General features: G+C 42.5%; 1 protein-coding gene across 4 annotated transcripts in view; it reads right to left on the bottom strand.

The window, feature by feature from the left end:
- The window catches only part of LOC139561775 (Kv channel-interacting protein 4-like), a 256694-nt gene that overhangs the window by 63288 nt on the left and 175030 nt on the right, over window positions 1–18376 (bottom strand). Inside the window, exon 1 of one of the 4 annotated variants that reach the window (XM_071379054.1) lies at window positions 8210–8419. The exons of the other annotated variants lie outside the window; for them this stretch is intronic. Within the exon in view, the coding sequence (XP_071235155.1) occupies window positions 8210–8309 (100 nt within the window). The 5' untranslated portion in view covers window positions 8310–8419. Of the gene's footprint in view, window positions 1–8209; window positions 8420–18376 lie in introns of those variants that run through there. 4 annotated transcript variants of the gene reach the window in all.

The following is an 18376-nucleotide window of genomic DNA, read 5'->3' as shown; positions in this document are numbered from 1 at the left end:
CGTCAGAGAATAGTGAAGGGCTGTGAATGGCGCTGCCATGGTGATTAGTGAATCACTGCAGAGTGAAAAGTTTCTCCGGTAACAACTTTCAGTCACAAAACAAGAACATCACACAATGTCACTAGTCGCTATGACTAAGCAAGCGGTCTGCAATTAGAATGCCATTTTAGGTTTAAGGCTAATTGATTTAGTGACAACTTAAAAACGCATGTCATCTTGGCTGCACCCCTCACATTGTTTACTTGCGTTATTAAAAATTAATAATCAAGTTTGTTGAGCTCAGGATAGATGGTCAGATAGACAGATGGTTTGTTACAAAACTAAATGATGAACTGTAAAATTTGCACTTCCTTTAAAATCTTTTTAGAGTAGGACCAGACTACCTGTCAGATCTACTCTCCCCCTATGAACCTCCCCACAGCCTACGTTCAAGCCACGCCAAACTGATCAAACTGCTCCATGCCCCAAGGACCACGCTCCACACAATGGGGGATCGTGCCTTTTCTTCCCATGTACCACGCCTATGAAACTCCCTGATAATCTCAGGGCTGTTCAGACTGTTGGGGCTTTTAAAGCTGGCCTTAAGACTCAACTCTATCGGCTGGCCTACCATTATGGCCTTCCTCATAGATGTTATTGTTGCTTTCGTGATATATACACAATATATACAAAAGTATGTGGACACTTTAAATGAGTGAAATCAACTATTTCAGCCACACCCGTTGCTGACAAGTGTATAAAATCGTGCACACCGCCATGCAATCTCCATAGACAAACATTGTCAGTAGAATGGCTTTACAGAAGAGCTGAGTGACTTTCAACTTGGCACCGTCATAGGATGCCACCTTTCCAACAAGTCAGTTTCTCAAATTTCTGCCCTGCTAGAGCTGCCCTGGTCAACTGTATCAGCTGTTATTATGAAGTGGAAACGTCTAGGAGCAACAACGGCTCAGCCATGAAGTGATGAATCACACATCACCATCTGGCAGGCCGACGGACGAATCTGGGTTTGGCGGATGTCAGGAGAACGCTACCTTCCCGAATGCACAGTGCCAACTGTAGGTTTGGTTGGAGGAGGAATATTGGTCTGGGGCTGATTTTCATGGTAGTTCCAATGAAGGGAAATCTTAAAGCTACAGCATACAACGATATTCTAGACAATTATGAACTTCCAACTTGGTGCCAACAGTTTGGGGAAAGCCCTTTCCTGTTTCAGCATGACAATCAAATAAAATATAATTGTATTTGTCACATGCGCTGAATACAACAGGTGTAGGTAGACCTTACCATGAAATGCTTACTTAAAAACCCTTGACTGTATTTTCTAAAAAATGCATTGTTGGTTAAGAAAATATTTACTAAATAAACTAAAGTACAAAAAAATAAGTAAAACAAAATAACAATGCCCCCGTGCACAAAGCAAAGTCCATACAGAAATGGTTTGTCAAGATCGATGTGGAAGCACTAACCTCAACCCCATCGAACACCTTTGGAATGAATTGGAAAGCTACCTGCGAGCCAGGCCTAAACGCCCAATGCGTTCTGTCTCCTAGAGATGAACGTACTTTGGTGCGAAAAGTGAAAATCAATCCCAGAACAACAGCAAATGACCTTGTGAAGATGCTGGAGGAAACGGGTACAAAAGTATCTATATCCACAGTAAAACAAGTCCTATATCGACATAACCTGAAAGGCCGCTCAGCAAGGAAGAAGCCACTGCTCCAAAACCGCCAGGAAAAAGCCAGACTACGGTTTGCAACTGCACATGGGGATGAAGATCGTACTTTTTGGAGAAATGTCCAACAAAAATAGAACTGTTTGGCCATAATGACCATCGTTATGTTTGGAGGAAAAAGGGGGAGACTTGCAAGCCGAAGAACACCATCCCAACTGTGAAGCGCGGGGGTGGCAGAATCATGTTGTGGGGGTGCTTTGCTGCAGGAGGGACTGGTGCACTTCACAAAATAGATAGCATCATGAGGGAGGAAAATGATGTGGATACATTGAAGCAACATCTCAAGACATCAGTCAGGAAGTTAAAGCTTGGTAGCAAATGGGGCGCGAACCAGGGACCCTCTGCACACATCAACAACAGTCACCCACGAAGCATCGTTACCCATCGCTCCACAAAAGCCGCGGCCCTTGCAGAGCAAGGGGAACCACTACTTCAAGGTCTCAAAGCGAGTGACGTCACCGATTGAAACGCTATTAGCGCGCACCACCGCTAACTAGCTAGCCATTTCACATCGGTTACACAATGACCCCAAGCATACTTCCAAAGTTGTGGCAAAATGGCTTAAGGACAATAAAGTCAAGGTATTAGAGTGGCCATCACAAATCCCTGACCTCAATCCTGTAGAAAATTTGTGGGCAGAACTGAAAAAGTGTGTGCGAGCAAGGAGGCCTACAAACCTGACTCAGTTACACCAGCTCTGTCAGAAGGAATGGGCCAAAAGTCACCCAACTTATTGTGGGAGGCTACCCGAAACGTTTGACCCAAGTTAAACGATTTAAAGGCAATGCTACCAAATACTAATTGAGTGTATGTAAACTTCTGACCCACCGGGAATGTGATGAAAGAAATGAAAGCTTTAATAAATTATTCTCTACTATTATTCTGACATTTCACATTCTTAAAATAAAGTGATGATCCTAACTGACCTAAGACAGGGAATGTTTACTAGGATTACATGTCAGGAATTGTGAAAAACTGAGTTTAAATGTATTTGGCTAAGGTGTATGTAAACTTCCGACTTCAACTGTACGTATTCAGACCCTTTGCTATGAAACTCAAAATTGAGCTCAGGTGCATCCTGTTTCCATTGAATAGATATATCTATCTATCTATATATAGTTGAAGTCGGAAGTTTACAGCCACGTTTCATCTTCAATGCAAGGGCATTGAAGATGAAACGTGGCTGGGTCTTTCAGCATGACAATGATCCCAAACACACCGCCCGGGCAACGAAGGAGTGGCTTCGTAAGAAGCATTTCAAGGTCCTGGAGTGGCCTAGCCAGTCTCCAGATCTCAACCCCATAGAAAATCTTTGGAGGGAGTTGAAAGTCCGTGTTGCCCAGCAACAGCCCCAAAACATCACTGCTCTAGAGGAGATCTGCATGGAGGAATGGGCCAAAATACCAGCAACAGTGTGTGAAAAGATAAACTTTTGCAAATAAATTCATTAAAAATCCTACAATGTGATTTTCTGGATTTTTTTTCTCTCATTTTGTCTGTCATAGTTGAAGTGTACCTATGATGAAAATTACAGGCCTCTCTCATCTTTTTAAGTGGAAGAACTTGCACAATTGGTGGCTGACTAAATAATTTTTTGCCCCACTGTATGTACAGCATACACATGGTATACACCGTCCAAAGAAATGCTTACTTACAGGTTCCTTCTGGACAATGCAACAATAAGAAACAACAATAAAGAAAACAAAAAGTAAATGGTTCAGTAGAATAAACATTGTAGCATAAGTATAATACAGAAAGGCACAATCTATAGTCGAATATTTACACGTGCTTTGGGAAGGGGGGATTGGGGGGGCAAGTGTTTAAATTGTGCAGTATTTAGCATTAATAAGAGTATTTTAGCAGAAGCTGTGATGCGTGTGTAGCATGAATGTATGTGTGTGTGGACATGTTTAACTATACTTGCCCCCACAAGAATAGTAAACAAACTAAAATTTGACCAACTGAGGACATTTTGAGCTTGTTGTCATTGCAGGAAATCTCAACGCTGTGCGTTACAGGGCAGACATCCTGCAAGACAGGAATGTCAGTGTTCTGCCATGGCTAGCAAAGAGCCCGGATCTCTATCCCATTGAGCACGTCTGGGACCTGTTGGATCGGAAGGTGAGGGCTAGGACCATTCCCCCCAGAAATGTCCGGGAACGTGCAGGTGCCTTGGTGGAAGAGTGGGGTAACATCTCACAGCAAGAACTGGCAAATCTGGTGCAGTCCATGAGGAGGAGATACACTGCAGTACTTAATGCAGCTGGTGGCCACACCAGACACTGACTGTTACTTTTGATTTTGACCCCTCCCCCCTTTGTTCAGGGACACATTATTCCATTTCTGTTAGTCACATGTCTGTGGAACTTGTTCAGTTTATGTCTCAGTTGTTGAATCTTGTTGTTCATACAAATATTTACACGTTAAGTTTGCTGAAAATAAACGCAGTTGACAGTGAGAGGACGTTTCTTTTTTTGCTGAGTTTACAAACGTCTGCGTCTCTTCAGAATGGCTGCGGACAGAGAGACTTTTGTACTCCCAGGTAAGGCCCTTGCTTTTGGTACACTGAAGGCCCCATTATTCAGTCAAGCAGCTTGAAGAAGATGTATCATCATTCAGGCCCATGTCACAGCATGCATTGTCCTGATAGTGTACATGATACAATTGTTATCTCCCTAACGTTCAAAAGTTAGAAATTTGAACGAAAAACACATTTTCTGTCCATGAAAATAACATTGATCAAAAATACAGTATAGACATCGTTAATGTTGTAAATGACTATTGTAGCTGGAAACGGCAGATTTTTTTTTATCTAGGCCAGCATCCCGGAGTCGCCTCTTCACTGTTGACGTTGAGACTGGTGTTTTGCGGGTACTATTTAACGAAGCTGCCAGTTGAGGACTTGTGAGGCATCTGTTTCTCAAACTAGACACTCTAATGTACTTGTCCTCTTGCGCAGTTGTGCACCGGGGCCTCCCACTTTTCTATTCTGGTTAGAGACAGTTTGCGCTGTTCTTTGAAGGGAATAGTACACAGCGTTGTATGAGATCTTCAGTTTCTTGCCAATTTCTCACATGGAATAGTCTTCATTTCAGAAGAAAGTTCTTTGTTTCTGGCCATTTTGAGCCTGTAATCGAACCCACAAATGCTGATGCTCCAGATACTCAACTTGTCTAAAGAAGGCCCGTTTTATTGCTTCTTTAATCAGAATAACAGTTTTCAGCTGTGCTAACATAATTGCAAAATTGTTTTCTAATGATCAATTAGCCTTTTAAAATTATAAACTTGGATTAGCTAACACAACGTGCCATTAGAACACAGGAATGATGGTTGCTGATAATGAGACTCTGTACGCCTTTGTAGATAATCAAACTTTTTTATTTTTTATTTTTATCAGACGTTTCCAGCTACAATAGTAATTTACAACATTAACAATGTCTTTCTGATCAATTTGATGTTACTTTAATGGACAAAAAAAATTGCTTTTCTTTCAAAAACAAGGACATTTCTAAGTGACCCCAAACTTTTGAACGGTAGTGTACCTTTCATCACCAAAGCCATGTTAGCATTCACTGCACATGTTGCTTAACTATTCAACCCTTTTGTTAGTGTCATATTGATATTTGGAAATTCACATACAATATTCAGTTAATAAGCATTGACTGTAATACCTCCAGGGTCCTGTGGTGAAACAACTGCGGTGCAAGGTATTGGGCAACAGCTTTCTCCACGGCCCCATATACACAAAACGTATTCAGAGTAGGAATAGTGATCTCGGACCAGCTCCCCTTGTCAAGGTAATCATATTCTTTGTTATCTAAAAAGGTAAAAATTATCCTAAAATCAGTACTCCTACTCTGAGATGCTTTGTGAATATGGGCCGCAAAAACACCAACAACATAAGAATTAGCCTAGTCAGTAACTTAGCAAACTAATGAAACACTCACGTAAATGTGCACAGGCCTATGCAGCCAAATTATACAAAAAATCAAGAGCAGCATTTTTCTTGCGTTGGTGACTGAAAAAGTTGGCATCATTAAAAGGGAGGGGAACGAAGTAGCTTGACAAAGAGTGTTTAATAGTAAGTAACTAGCCTTTCGTTAGCAAATATACACAGTGTACAAAACATTAGGAACACCTTTATAATATTGAGTTGCACCCCCTTTTGCACTCAGAACAGCCTCAATTCATCGGGGCAGGGACTCTACAAGGTGTTGAAAGCGTTCCAAAGGGATGCTGGCCCATGTTGACTCCAATGCTTTCCACAGTTGTGTCAAGTTGGCTGGACTTCCTTTGGGTGGTGGACCATTCTTGATACACACGGAAACGGTTGAGCTTGAAAAACCCAGCAGCGTTGCAGTTCCTGACACATTCAAACCGGTGCACCTGGCACCTACTACCATACCCTGTTCAAAGGCACTTAAATATTTTGTCTTGCCCATTCACCCTCTGAATGGTACACTTACACAATCCATGTCTCAATTGTCTTAAGGCTTATAAATCCTTATTTAAAACTCTCTCATCCCCGTCATCAAGACCGACTGAAGTGGATTTAACAAAGTGACATCAATAAGGGATCATAGCTTTCACCTGGATTCACCTGGTCAGTCTCATGGAAAGAGCATGTGTTCCTAATGTTTTGTACACACAGTGTAGTTATTTTTGAGAACCCTGGCTATAGTCCACTTAGCTAGCTAGGGTGAACTCAGACTGATGGTTTGAGTTAGGTAACGTTAGCTTTCAATCCAGCTTGCTTGCTAATGGCATTTTTTTTTAAATCAACTTTATCAATCAAATGGATAGCAAGCAAATATATGTTTCCACCCAACTCTCCCTGATACAGCTTGCCAGGTGCTAGTAAAGTAGGATGAGTAATTCAGAAGCCAGCTAGCAATGTCAAGTTCATGCCTTTTACCCAAATAAATCATTTACACATATAAAAGAGACAATTTAGGGAGGGTTTGGCCGGTAGGGATATCCTTGTCTCATCGCGCTCCAGCGACTCCTGTGGCGGGCCGGGCGCAGTGCGCGCTAACCAAGGGGGCCAGGTGCACGGTGTTTCCTCCGACACATTGGTGCGGCTGACTTCCGGGTTGGAGGCGTGCTGTGTTAAGAAGCAGTGCGGCTTGGTTGGGTTGTGCTTCGGAGGACGCATGGCTTTCGACCTTCGTCTCTCCCGAGCCCGTACGGGAGTTGTAGCGATGAGACAAGATAGTAATTACTAGCGATTGGATACCACAAAAATTGGGGAGAAAAGGGGATCAAATTTATTTAAAAAAATAATAAAATATAAAATAAAATAAAAGAGACAATTACCTTCAAGCCGATAATTTGTTTTATTCTCGTACTTCAGGCCGAGAAGTAATGGCTACTTGTTTCTGGAAATGGCTTTTTCTCCAGATGTTGTCCCCAGTCAGCTCCAGTATTCACTTGAACTGATGTCATAGGCTGTGTCAAGCACTTGAGGGAGCATTGTTTACTAGCGCACGTGCTTCACAAATTGGTTTCTCTAGCAGCCCGGAGGATATCTTTTGGCATTGAAATGACTTTGGAACTGTGCACACTTTGGAGAGGTGTGTGGCCTCTTGGAGACTCCAGTTAGTCCCCTACCTCAAACCCTTGTCATTTGTTTTTGTCTTATGTTGCACGTAGAATATTACCAACATTTAAATGAAATGTAACCATGTTTGACATTTTAGGAAACAGTACGTTAAAGCAATCAAATACCAAGAAAATTGTTTTTTTTGTCAAGTTCCTTAAATGTGCTGAGAATGTTCCAAAGCCAAGCAACTATTCTGCACCACTCCCAGAAAGTTGTGGGAAGGTTGTATGCAAAATAACCACTCTCTTCCCAACCTCTAAGACACATATGGTCCTCAGAACATTATGTGCTAGCTGGGCATTGTTTTGACCCTCTTGCCAATCACCATCTCGGTTCACCTGTTGTTGCATATTACAACTATCTATTTCTCACCCTCTCACAGTTTGACTACTTCGTACTGGATATGTGAATGGCTAGAAAAATAATATAAATCTTAGTGTAACACTTACGGAGTGTGGTCATAGAAAATGAAATAGCTAAGAGAGCACAGTCATGGCCAAAAGGCATTTGCCGCAGAGGGAACTACAGATTCAAATATGTTAACAAGATGAATGCCTGACCTGTTGACTATTTCTTAGGATGCATAAAAAGTACATAAATAGCTATGAAAACACAATTCTAGTCTGCAACAGGAGCTATACTCAACTTTAAATCAAGATATCAATAAGGAACCAGACAAGTCCACAATTAAGTTGAATAGTTTGTAGTTTGAGTAGTGAAAGAGCTAAATAAATCAGTTTCTACAAACTGTGGAATATCAAATACAAAGTTACATTCAACCAGGTCAGACAAACTGACAACCTTTGTTCAAAAAAGTCCTCAAAACTACTTTAGTGCTCTGACAAAACAACAAAGTCTTGGTTCTATCTTACCGTCGTTACCCGCCTCTAAAAGTCCAAACTGCTCCAGAACCTTGACAAGTAGGACCACCACCACTAATACCGCGATCATCTCCAGCCCCTCCAGGTTCATGGTGATCAAGTCTGTCGGGTCACGGGCTGCCCATGCCACGGTCACAATCACAGAGCTCACTGCCCGTTTACAGGCCAGTTACCTCCACTTAGAGAGCCAGCATCTCAGACTTGACGAGACACCGGAGAGAGAGAGACAGACAGAGAGACAGACAGAGGCAGAGAGAGACAGAGAGAGAGACAGAGACAGAGAGAGAGACAGACAGACAGAGAGAGGTGTGTGAGGTTAAGGGAATAAGGAGAAAGGAGAAAGAGCAATGAGAAGAAAACAGGAGAGCGGGTGAAGAAACTAACAAAAATAGAGGAAGAGGGGGAGAGAGAGAGCAAGGGAAATGGAGCGACACAAAGACAAAGAGCGAGAGAAAATGAAAGGGAGAGAGAGAGAGAACCAGTTGCCAGGGGCTGTAGGGAATACCAAACCCCTTGTTGTCTTTTCCCCACAGTGGGACACACCAATGCTGCAGAATGGACTGCAAATCACATCCCAGCATAGGAGGGTCACATAGGAGCCACTCCCCAAACCTCCTGTTCCCCCCTCCATAGTACCTGGACTCTCCCATGACCCCATGGATTCGGGAAAGTCCAAAAGGCAGCTCTCTAGGAATAACGCACTTCTCAATACAGTACATTCAATAATGGTCCAGTACGAACAGAAGGAAGCATTCAGAATAGCCTGTTGCTATGGTGACGGTAAACATGTATGGAACTATAGAGATATTTGAGCAGCTGTGTACGTTTACCAAAGCACATGGTACAGTAATGGGGGAAAAGTGTTTGAGGTGAAACATTGTGTCCACTTGATAATTTTCTGTACTCATCTACATTTAACAGCTTTACAAGTCGGAAACAAAAACACCTGGGACCAATTATATTTTTCTGTGTTAAAGGGAATTTCCTTCTAAATGCATAACTAGGTAACCGTGTAACACTGAAACCAGCAAAGTATGGTAGGTTACATAAGAAGACAGTGATAAACCCGCAATTAAGTATGTAGTAAAAAATAAAATCTTTAAATATCCTGTTCTGCAATTTACTACCCAGAATTCACTACACAGTTTCAAACGATTCTAAAGAATTGGAAGAAACTTCATTTTTACTTTTATTTAAATTTGTGTTTTTTCCCATTGCAGTGCCTATGCAAGTCACATGGCCACTTATATGGGTCTCTTTCCTCCTCTTTAACTGTTGTAATAATGACATTAAGCATTAGGCTTGATTGCGATGATATAGCCTCTCAGGTTGCCCTTTGATTAGAGTTTGGCCTAATTTAATTAACATGTTTGCCTGCGCTGCGCTGCCCTCAAACATTAGCAAGGTAAATGCATTAGCCCAACTTGATTTATGAATCCACTTCGATAAAAAGGGGTCTAAATAAGTATATAAACATGGTTTGTTCTCATGGGAGAGAGTTTAATTGAAAGCCTGGTTATTTTTGTACTGGCGTTTCATGGAGATATGAATTGTAATATTTACGAAAGTAGTCATTCAATCGTTCTTAAAACATGCACTCTTGACTGGAAGCCTTCATTAGCATATATTTCCTCTTAGCAGGCCAAGCATGCACTAAGGAAGCTAACTGTCCAAAATTTGGCTGTTTTAAAAAACAATGGACCAAGTGAAACTCATGAAGCGGAGTATGGGCATCTCACCTTTTCGATATTGCAAAAGAGGCAAAACTTAGTAACACTTTACTTGACACCTAGTTTTATAACACAGTCATAACCATGTCATAATGTCATAACAGCTGACATAATATGGTCAATACACAGTCATGACCTATATATTTTAACCTGTTGTGACATATATTACATTTTTGTATGGCTGGTTATTATACCTACGTAGTGTGAAAACCATATTGAAACGAGTTTTTTCCCTGCCAATTAGTTACCTTTCGTTTTGAAAGTTAATTTCTTAAATCCTTGTCTGTTGTTGTAATGAATTCTTTAGTCATTTTTCTCATCATATTTTAAATTACTTGTAGAAAAACATTATGACCATCCTATGTCACTTTACTTGGACTAAGAAAATACACTTTATAACACTGTCAAGAAGCATTATGACCATCATAATCATAAGGCAGATAGGCCTATCACGCACATGCCCTTATATCAGTCATCAGTCAAAAAGTGGGTGTCTTGTCCTGCTCCTGAAATGTGCACCTGCATTCATCCCAGTCATCAGCAAGAGCATTGGGATGGGTGCATGTCTGACATCAATGTATGCACAATTACAATGATAATTGAATATGGTCAACAACAACAAAAAAGTATATATATATATATAAATAAACAAACATACTGTTGACACGTAGGCTATGGTGTAATGGTATGTTTTGCCTTGTGTGGTAGATTTTGTGGGTTTTTATACTATTATGTATGTGTCATAACCAGCCACAACGTAGCGCAATGCACACTAAATACACAAGAGTATGTGGACACCCCTTCAAATTAGTAGATTTGGCTATTTCAGCCACACCCATTGCTGACGTTTATAAAATCAAGCACACAGGCATGCAATCTCCCTAGACAAACATTGGCAGTAAGATGACCTTACTCAACAGCTCAGTGACTTTCAACGTGGCACCGTCATAGGATGCCACCTTTACATCAGTTTGTCAAATTCCTGCCCTGATAGAGCTGCCCTGGTCAACTGTACGTGCTGTTATTGTGAAGTGGAAACGTCTACGAGCAACAACGGCACAGCCGCGAAGTGGTAGGCCACACAAGCTCACAGAACGGGACCGCCGAGTGCTGAAGCCCGTAAAAATCGTCTGTCCTCGGTCGCGACACTCACTACCGAGTTCCAAACGGTCTCTGGAAGTAACATCAGCACAAAAACTGTTTGTTGGGAGCTTCATGAAATGGGTTTCCATGACCGAGCAGCCACACACCAGCCCAAGATCACCATGCTCAATGCCAGGTGTCGGCTGGAGCGCTGTAAAGCTCACCGCAATTGGACTCTGCAGCAGTGGAAACGCGTTTTCTGGAGTCTGACGGACGATAAGGCAGTCCGACGGACGAATCTGGGTTTGGCGGATTCCAGGAGAACGCTACCTGCCCCAATACATGGTGCCAACTGTAAAGTTTGGTGGCGGAAGAATAATGGTCTGGGGGGGGGGTGTCTTTCATGGTTCAGGCTAGGCCCCTTAGTTCCAGTGAAGGGAAATCTTAATGCTAGAGTTTACAATGACATTCTAGACGATTTCGTGGGATTCCAACTTTGTGGCAACAGTTTGGGTAAAGGCCCTTTCCTGTTTCAGCATGACAATGCCCCCGTGCAGAAAGCGAGGTCCGTACAGAAATGGTTTGTCGAGAAAGGTGTGGAAAAACTTGACTGGCCTGCACAAAGCCATCACTTCAACCCTATCGACCACCTTTGGGATGAATTGGAACACCGACTACGAGCCAGGCCTAATCGCCCAACATCAGTGCCGGACCGCACTAATTCTCGTGGCTGAATGGAAGCAACTCTCAACAGCAATGTTCCAACATCTAGTGGAAAGCTTCCCCAGAAGAGTGAAGGCTGTTATAGCAGCAAAGGGGGGGGGGGGGGGGGGGCTCCATATTAATACCTATGATAATTGAATGACATGTTAGACGAGCAGGTGTCCACATACTTTTGGTCGTGTAGTGTATCTGTGACCGCACACCGCATCGATTATATGTGACGCAGGACAGGCTAGATAAACTAGTAATATCATCAACCATGTGTAGTTAACTAGTGATTATGATTGATTGTTTTTTATAAGATAAGTTTAATGCTAGCTAGCAACTTACCTTGCCGTCTTACTGCATTCGCGTAACAGGCAGGCTCCTCGTGGAGTGCAATGAGAGGCAGGTGCGTTGGACTAGTTAACCATAAAGTTGCAAGATTGAATCCCCGAGCTGACAAGGTAAAAATCTGTCGTTCTGCCCCTGAACAAGGCAGTTAACCCACCGTTCCTAGGCCGTCATTGAAAATAAGAATGTGTTCTTAACTGACTTGCCTAGTTAAATAAAGGTGTAAAAAAAAAATAATAATAATAATAATTGTTATGAAAACTTGAAATCGGCACTAATTAATCGGCCATTCCGATTAATCGGTCGACCTCTAACACAGACCCACTCCAAAAGGCTTTCGAAGCCATCATCGACTCCGTGGGTTTTGTCCAACATGTCTCCGGACATACTCACTGCCATAGTCATACTCTGGACCTAGTTTTGTCCCATGGAATAAATGTTGTGGATCTTAATGTTTTTACACATAATCCTGGACTATAGGACCACCATTTTATTACGTTTGCAATCACAACAAATAATCTGCTCAGACCCAAACCAAGGAGCATCAAAAGTCGTGCTATAAATTCTCAGACAACCCAAAGATTCCTTGATGCCCTTCCAGACTCCCTCTGCCTACCCAAGGACGTCAAAGGACAAAAATCAGTTAACCACCTAACTGAGGAACTCAATTTAACCTTGCGCAATACCATAGATGCAGTCGCACCCCTAAAAACAAAAAACATTTGTCATAAGAAACTAGCTCCCTGGTATACAGAAAATATCCGAGCTCTGAAGCAAGCTTCCAGAAAATTGGAACGGAAATGGCGCCACACCAAACTGGAAGTCTTCCGACTAGCTTTTTGTAAGTCGCTCTGGATAAGAGCGTCTGCTAAATGACTTAAAAATGTAAATGTAGCTTGGAAAGACAGTACCGTGCAGTATCAAAGAGCCCTCACTGCTGCTCGATCATCCTATTTTTCCAACTTAATTGAGGAAAATAAGAACAATCCGAAATTTATTTTTGATACGGTCGCAAAGCTAACTAAAAAAGCAGCATTCCCCAAGAGAGGATGGCTTTCACTTCAGCAGTAATAAATTCATGAACTTCTTTGAGGAAAAGATCATGATCATTACATTTACATTTACATTTAAGTCATTTAGCAGACGCTCTTATCCAGAGCGACTTACAAATTGGTGCATTCACCTTATGATATCCAGTGGAACAACCACTTTACAATAGTGCATCTAACTCTTTTAAGGGGGGGGGGGGGTTAGAAGGATTACTTTATCCTATCCTAGGTATTCCTTAAAGAGGTGGGGTTTCAGGTGTCTCCGGAAGGTGGTGATTGACTCCGCTGACCTGGCGTCGTGAGGGAGTTTGTTCCACCATTGGGGTGCCAGAGCAGCGAACAGTTTTGACTGGGCTGAGCGGGAACTGTACTTCCTCAGAGGTAGGGAGGCGAGCAGGCCAGAGGTGGATGAACGCAGTGCCCTTGTTTGGGTGTAGGGCCTGATCAGAGCCTGAAGGTACGGAGGTGCCGTTCCCCTCACAGCTCCGTAGGCAAGCACCATGGTCTTGTAGCGGATGCGAGCTTCAACTGGAAGCCAGTGGAGAGAGCGGAGGAGCGGGGTGACGTGAGAGAACTAGAAAGCAAATTACGGACTCCTTTCATTAGAAAGGAGTTTTAATGCTTTAAAACTTTTAATTAACTTTTAATGCTTTAAAACTCAAATTGCTTTCATTAGAAAGCAAATTACGGACTCCTCTTTAAATCTGCGTATTCCTCCAAAGCTCAGTTGTCCTGAGTCTGCCCAACTCTGCCAGGACCTAGGATCAAGGGAGACACTCAAGTTTTTTAATACTATATCTCTAGACACATTAATGAAAATAGTCATGGCCTCTAAACCTTCAAGCTGCATACTGGACCCTATTCCAACTAAACTACTGAAAGAGCTGCTTCCTGTGCTTGGCCCTCCTATGTTGAACATAATAAACAGCTCTCTATCCACCGGATGTGTACCAAACTCTCTAAAAGTGGCAGTAATAAAGCCTCTTGAAAAAGCCAAACCTTGACCCAGAAAATATAAAAAACGAATCGGCCTATATTGAATCTCCCATTCCTCTCAAAAATTTGGGAAAAATCAGTTGCGCTGCAACTCACTGCCTTCCTGAAGACAAACAATGTATACGAAATGCTTCAGTCTGGTTTTGAACCCCATCATAGCACTGAGAGTGCACTTGTGAAGGTGGTAAATTACCTTTTAATGGCATCAGACCGAGGCTCTGCATCTGTCCTTGTGCTCCTAGACCTTAGTGCTGCTTTTGATACCATCTATCACCACATTCTTTTGGAGAGATTGGAAACCCAAATTGGTCAACACGGACAAGTTCTGGCCTGGTTTAGATCTTATCTGTCAGAAAGATATCAGTTTGTCTCTGTGGATGTTTTGTCCTCTGACAAATCAACTATAAATTTCGGTGTTCCTCAAGGCTCCGTTTTAGGACCACTATTGTTTTCACTATATATTTTACCTCTTGGGGATGTCATTCGAAAACATAATGTTAACTTCACTGCTATGCGGATGACACACAGCTGTACATTTCAATGAAACATGGTGAAGCCCCAAAATTGCCCTTCCTGGAAGCCTGTGTTTCAGACATAAGGAAGTGGATGGCTGCAAACGTTATACTTTTAAACTCGAACAAAACAGAGGTGCTTGTTCTAGGTCCCAACATCAAAGAGATCTTCTGTTGAATCTGACAATTAATCTTGATGGTTGTACAGTCGTCTCAAATAAAACTGTGAAGGACCTCGGCGTTACTCTGGACCCTGATCTCTATTTTGACTAACATTTCAAAACTGTTTCAAGGACAGCTTTTTTCCATCTACGTAACATTGCAAAAATCAGAAACTTTCTGTCCAAAAATGATGCAGAAAAATGTATCCATGCTTTTGTTACTTCTAGGTTAGACTACTGCAATGCTCTACTTTCCGGCTACCCGGATAAAGCACTAAATAAACTTCAGTTAGTGCTAAATATGGCTGCTAGAATCCTGACTAGAATCAAATAATTTGATCATATTACTCCAGTGCTAGCCTCCCTACATTGGCATAAGGCAAGGGCTGATTTCAAGGTTTTACTGTTAACCTACAAAGCATTACATGGGCTTGCTCCTACCTATCTTCCCGATTTGGTCCTGCCGTACATGCCTACACGTACGCTACGGTCACAAGACGCAGGCCTCCTATTTGTCCCTAGAATGTCTAAGCAAACAGCTGGAGGCAGGGCTTTCTCCTATAGAGTTAAATTTTTATGGAATTGTCTGCCTACCCATGTGAGAGACGCAGACTCGGTCTCAACCTTTACGTCTTTGTTGAAGACTCATCTCTTCAGAAAGTCCTATGATTGAGTGTAGTCTGGCCCAGGAGTTTGAAGGTGAACGGAAAGGCACTGGAGCAACGAACCGCCCTGGCTGTCTCTGCCTGGCCGGTTCCCCTCTCTCCACTGGGATCCTCTGGCCTCTAACCCTATTACAGGGGCTGAGTCACTGGCTTACTGGTGCTCTTCTATGCCGTCCCTAGGAGGGGTGCGTCACTTGAGTAGGTTGAGTCACTGACGTGGTCTTCCTGTCTGGGTTGGCGCCCCCCCTTGGGTTGTGCCGTGGCGGAGATCTTTGTGGGCTATACTCAGCCTTGTCTCAGGATGGTAAGTTGGTGGTTGAAGATATCCCTCTAGTGGTGTGGGGGCTGCGCTTTGGCAAAGTGGGTGGGGTTATATCCTGCCTGTTTGGCCCTGTCTGGGGGTATCATCGGATGTGTCTCCTGACCCCTCCCGTCTCAGCCTCCAGTATTTATGCTGCAGTAGTTTATGTGTCGGGGGGCTAGGGCCAGTCTGTTATATCTGGAGTATTTCTCCTGTCTTATCCGGTGTCCTGTGTGAATTTAAGTATGCTCTCTCTAATTCTCTCTTTCTTTCTCTCTCTCGGAGGACCTGAGCCCTAAGACCATGCCTCAGGACTACCTGGCATGATGACTCCTTGCTGTCCCCAGTCCACCTGGCCGTGCTGCTGCTCCAGTTTCAACTGTTCTGCCTGCGGCTATGGAACCCTGACCTGTTCACCGGACATGCTACCTGTCCCAGACCTGCTGTTTTCAACTCTCTAGAGACAGCAGGAGCGGTAGAGATACTCTCAATGATCGGCTATGAAAAGCCAACTGACATTTACTCCTGAGGTGCTGACCTGTTGCACCCTCGACAACTACTGTGATTATTATTATTTGACCCTGCTGGTCATTTATGAACATTTGAGCATCTTGGCCATGTTCTGCTATAATCCCCACCCGGCACAGGCAGAAGAAGACTGGCCACCCCTCATAGCCTGGTTCCTCTCTAGGTTTCTTCCTAGGTTTTGGCCTTTCTATGGAGTTTTTTCTAGCCACGTGCTTCTACACCTGCATTGCTTGCTGTTTGGGGTTTTAGGCTGGGTTTCTGTACAGCACTTTGAGATATCAGCTGATCTAAGAAGGGCTATATAAATACATTTGATTTGACCGATGTCCCCTAATCAGAGACGCACGTCCATTTTATGTCTGGTATGTCTTCTTTTGTTAAACACGCTCGTACATGAATATCAATGAACTATGGCCAGATGTCATAAAAATACATGTAACAGGCCATTAAGAACCACAGTTCCTTGCATTAATATGGATGACTTCTTCGCCCTTCAACATCCATAGACAACGCTCACCGTTTAACTTTGCCGAGGGAGTGTAAGACTCCTTTCGACAAAGTGCTCAAATTAAGCACCGGCTGAGCTCAATATTGATATATGCAATGCATAATTCAGATACACTACACATTTCTGCCAGTGAAGTTACTCATGCATGATTTATGATCGCAAACATGGAAACACAACAACCTAGTTGATGCATACAGTACGTGCCATGTTTGATCCGTTTCTAGGAACATGCCCTAAACATGCTGTATAAGGTTGTGACTGGTTTTTAAAAATGGGGCATATGACCAAATGGCGTACATTGATAAATAAGTCTCCAAAATGTTTTTGTTAACAGCTACATTTAGAATTACTTTGATGTAGCCTTCACGTTCCATTTAATGTAGGGAGATGTTTGAGTAATTTATTGTATTGATTTGTCAGCCATGACTAATAAATTACATTACATTGTTGTCTGATTAACTGATCGTTCTATTATCTGAAGTGCAGCATATCGCCTGGAAGTCCTCCACTTAGTCTTTGTTGATTTAAGGTTTTCAAATAGCATTGTGTAGAGTACTAGAAGAATTGTAAGGAAATGTTTGTTCAAATTGACAGTCAAATTGACACAACTTCAGCATCTTGTCAGTCACATCTGGGGTTGCAGGGGAGGACACTTGAACAGTGCACAGCATGGTTGGTAACATTTGGCACAAATGAAGATGCAGCCCAAGCCAAGATCAAACCTCAAAAGTGATCTAATGTTTGACACTACGTCCCACACCATCTGTTGTGTAGACCCAACCGGAGGTATACACTGTATATCAAGATGTAGGCCCGACAAAACAGATGGCATGAATATTGGCCTAATCGCCCAACATCAATGCCCAACCTCACTAATGCTCTTGTGGCTTAATGGAAGCAAGTCCCCACAGCAATGTTCCAACATTTAGTGGAAAGCCTTCCCAGAAGAGTGGAGGCTGTTATGGCAGCATAGGGGGGTACCAACTCCACATAAAATCATTTTGGAATGAGATGTTCGACAAGCAGCTGTCCACATACTTTTGGTCATGTGTGTGTTACAACAGGTGTGTTGTATGTTGTGTTACAACAGGTCTAACTGTGTCATGACAGTGTTAGGACCATATTATAACAGGTTATGATGACAAGCTATGTTAGCTGTTTTGACATTATGACATGGTTATGAGTGTCAAGTAAAGTAGTGAGAGTTTATTTCTAGAAATATAAATAGTTCTAGTCTCTCATTTTCAACCTATTTTCCATGAAAAACAAATTTAGTGTCAAGTTTGATAAGGGTGACATATCGATAGTCACCTTTTTCAGTGACGACAACAAGAGCTTGTCTTTCGCCTTCCATCTTGTTGCAAAATGGCTATATACAAAGTGCAACTTAAGGTGGAACCGACAGCATTTTAACAACATGAAATCTTATTCAAATCTGTTCATATAAACACCCAGGAAGAATGACACCTTATTTGTATTTCCTGACAAGACTACACTTAGATATGGTCATTTTCATAAATTCATAGAATGTTTGGGAATGATGTATAGTAGGGTTGGGCGGTATCCAGA

This window comes from Salvelinus alpinus, chromosome 31, assembly GCF_045679555.1.
Source record: "Salvelinus alpinus chromosome 31, SLU_Salpinus.1, whole genome shotgun sequence".
NCBI lineage: Eukaryota > Metazoa > Chordata > Actinopteri > Salmoniformes > Salmonidae > Salvelinus > Salvelinus alpinus.
Note: the sequence above shows the minus strand (reverse complement) of the source record. Positions and strands in the feature narration are given on the sequence as shown.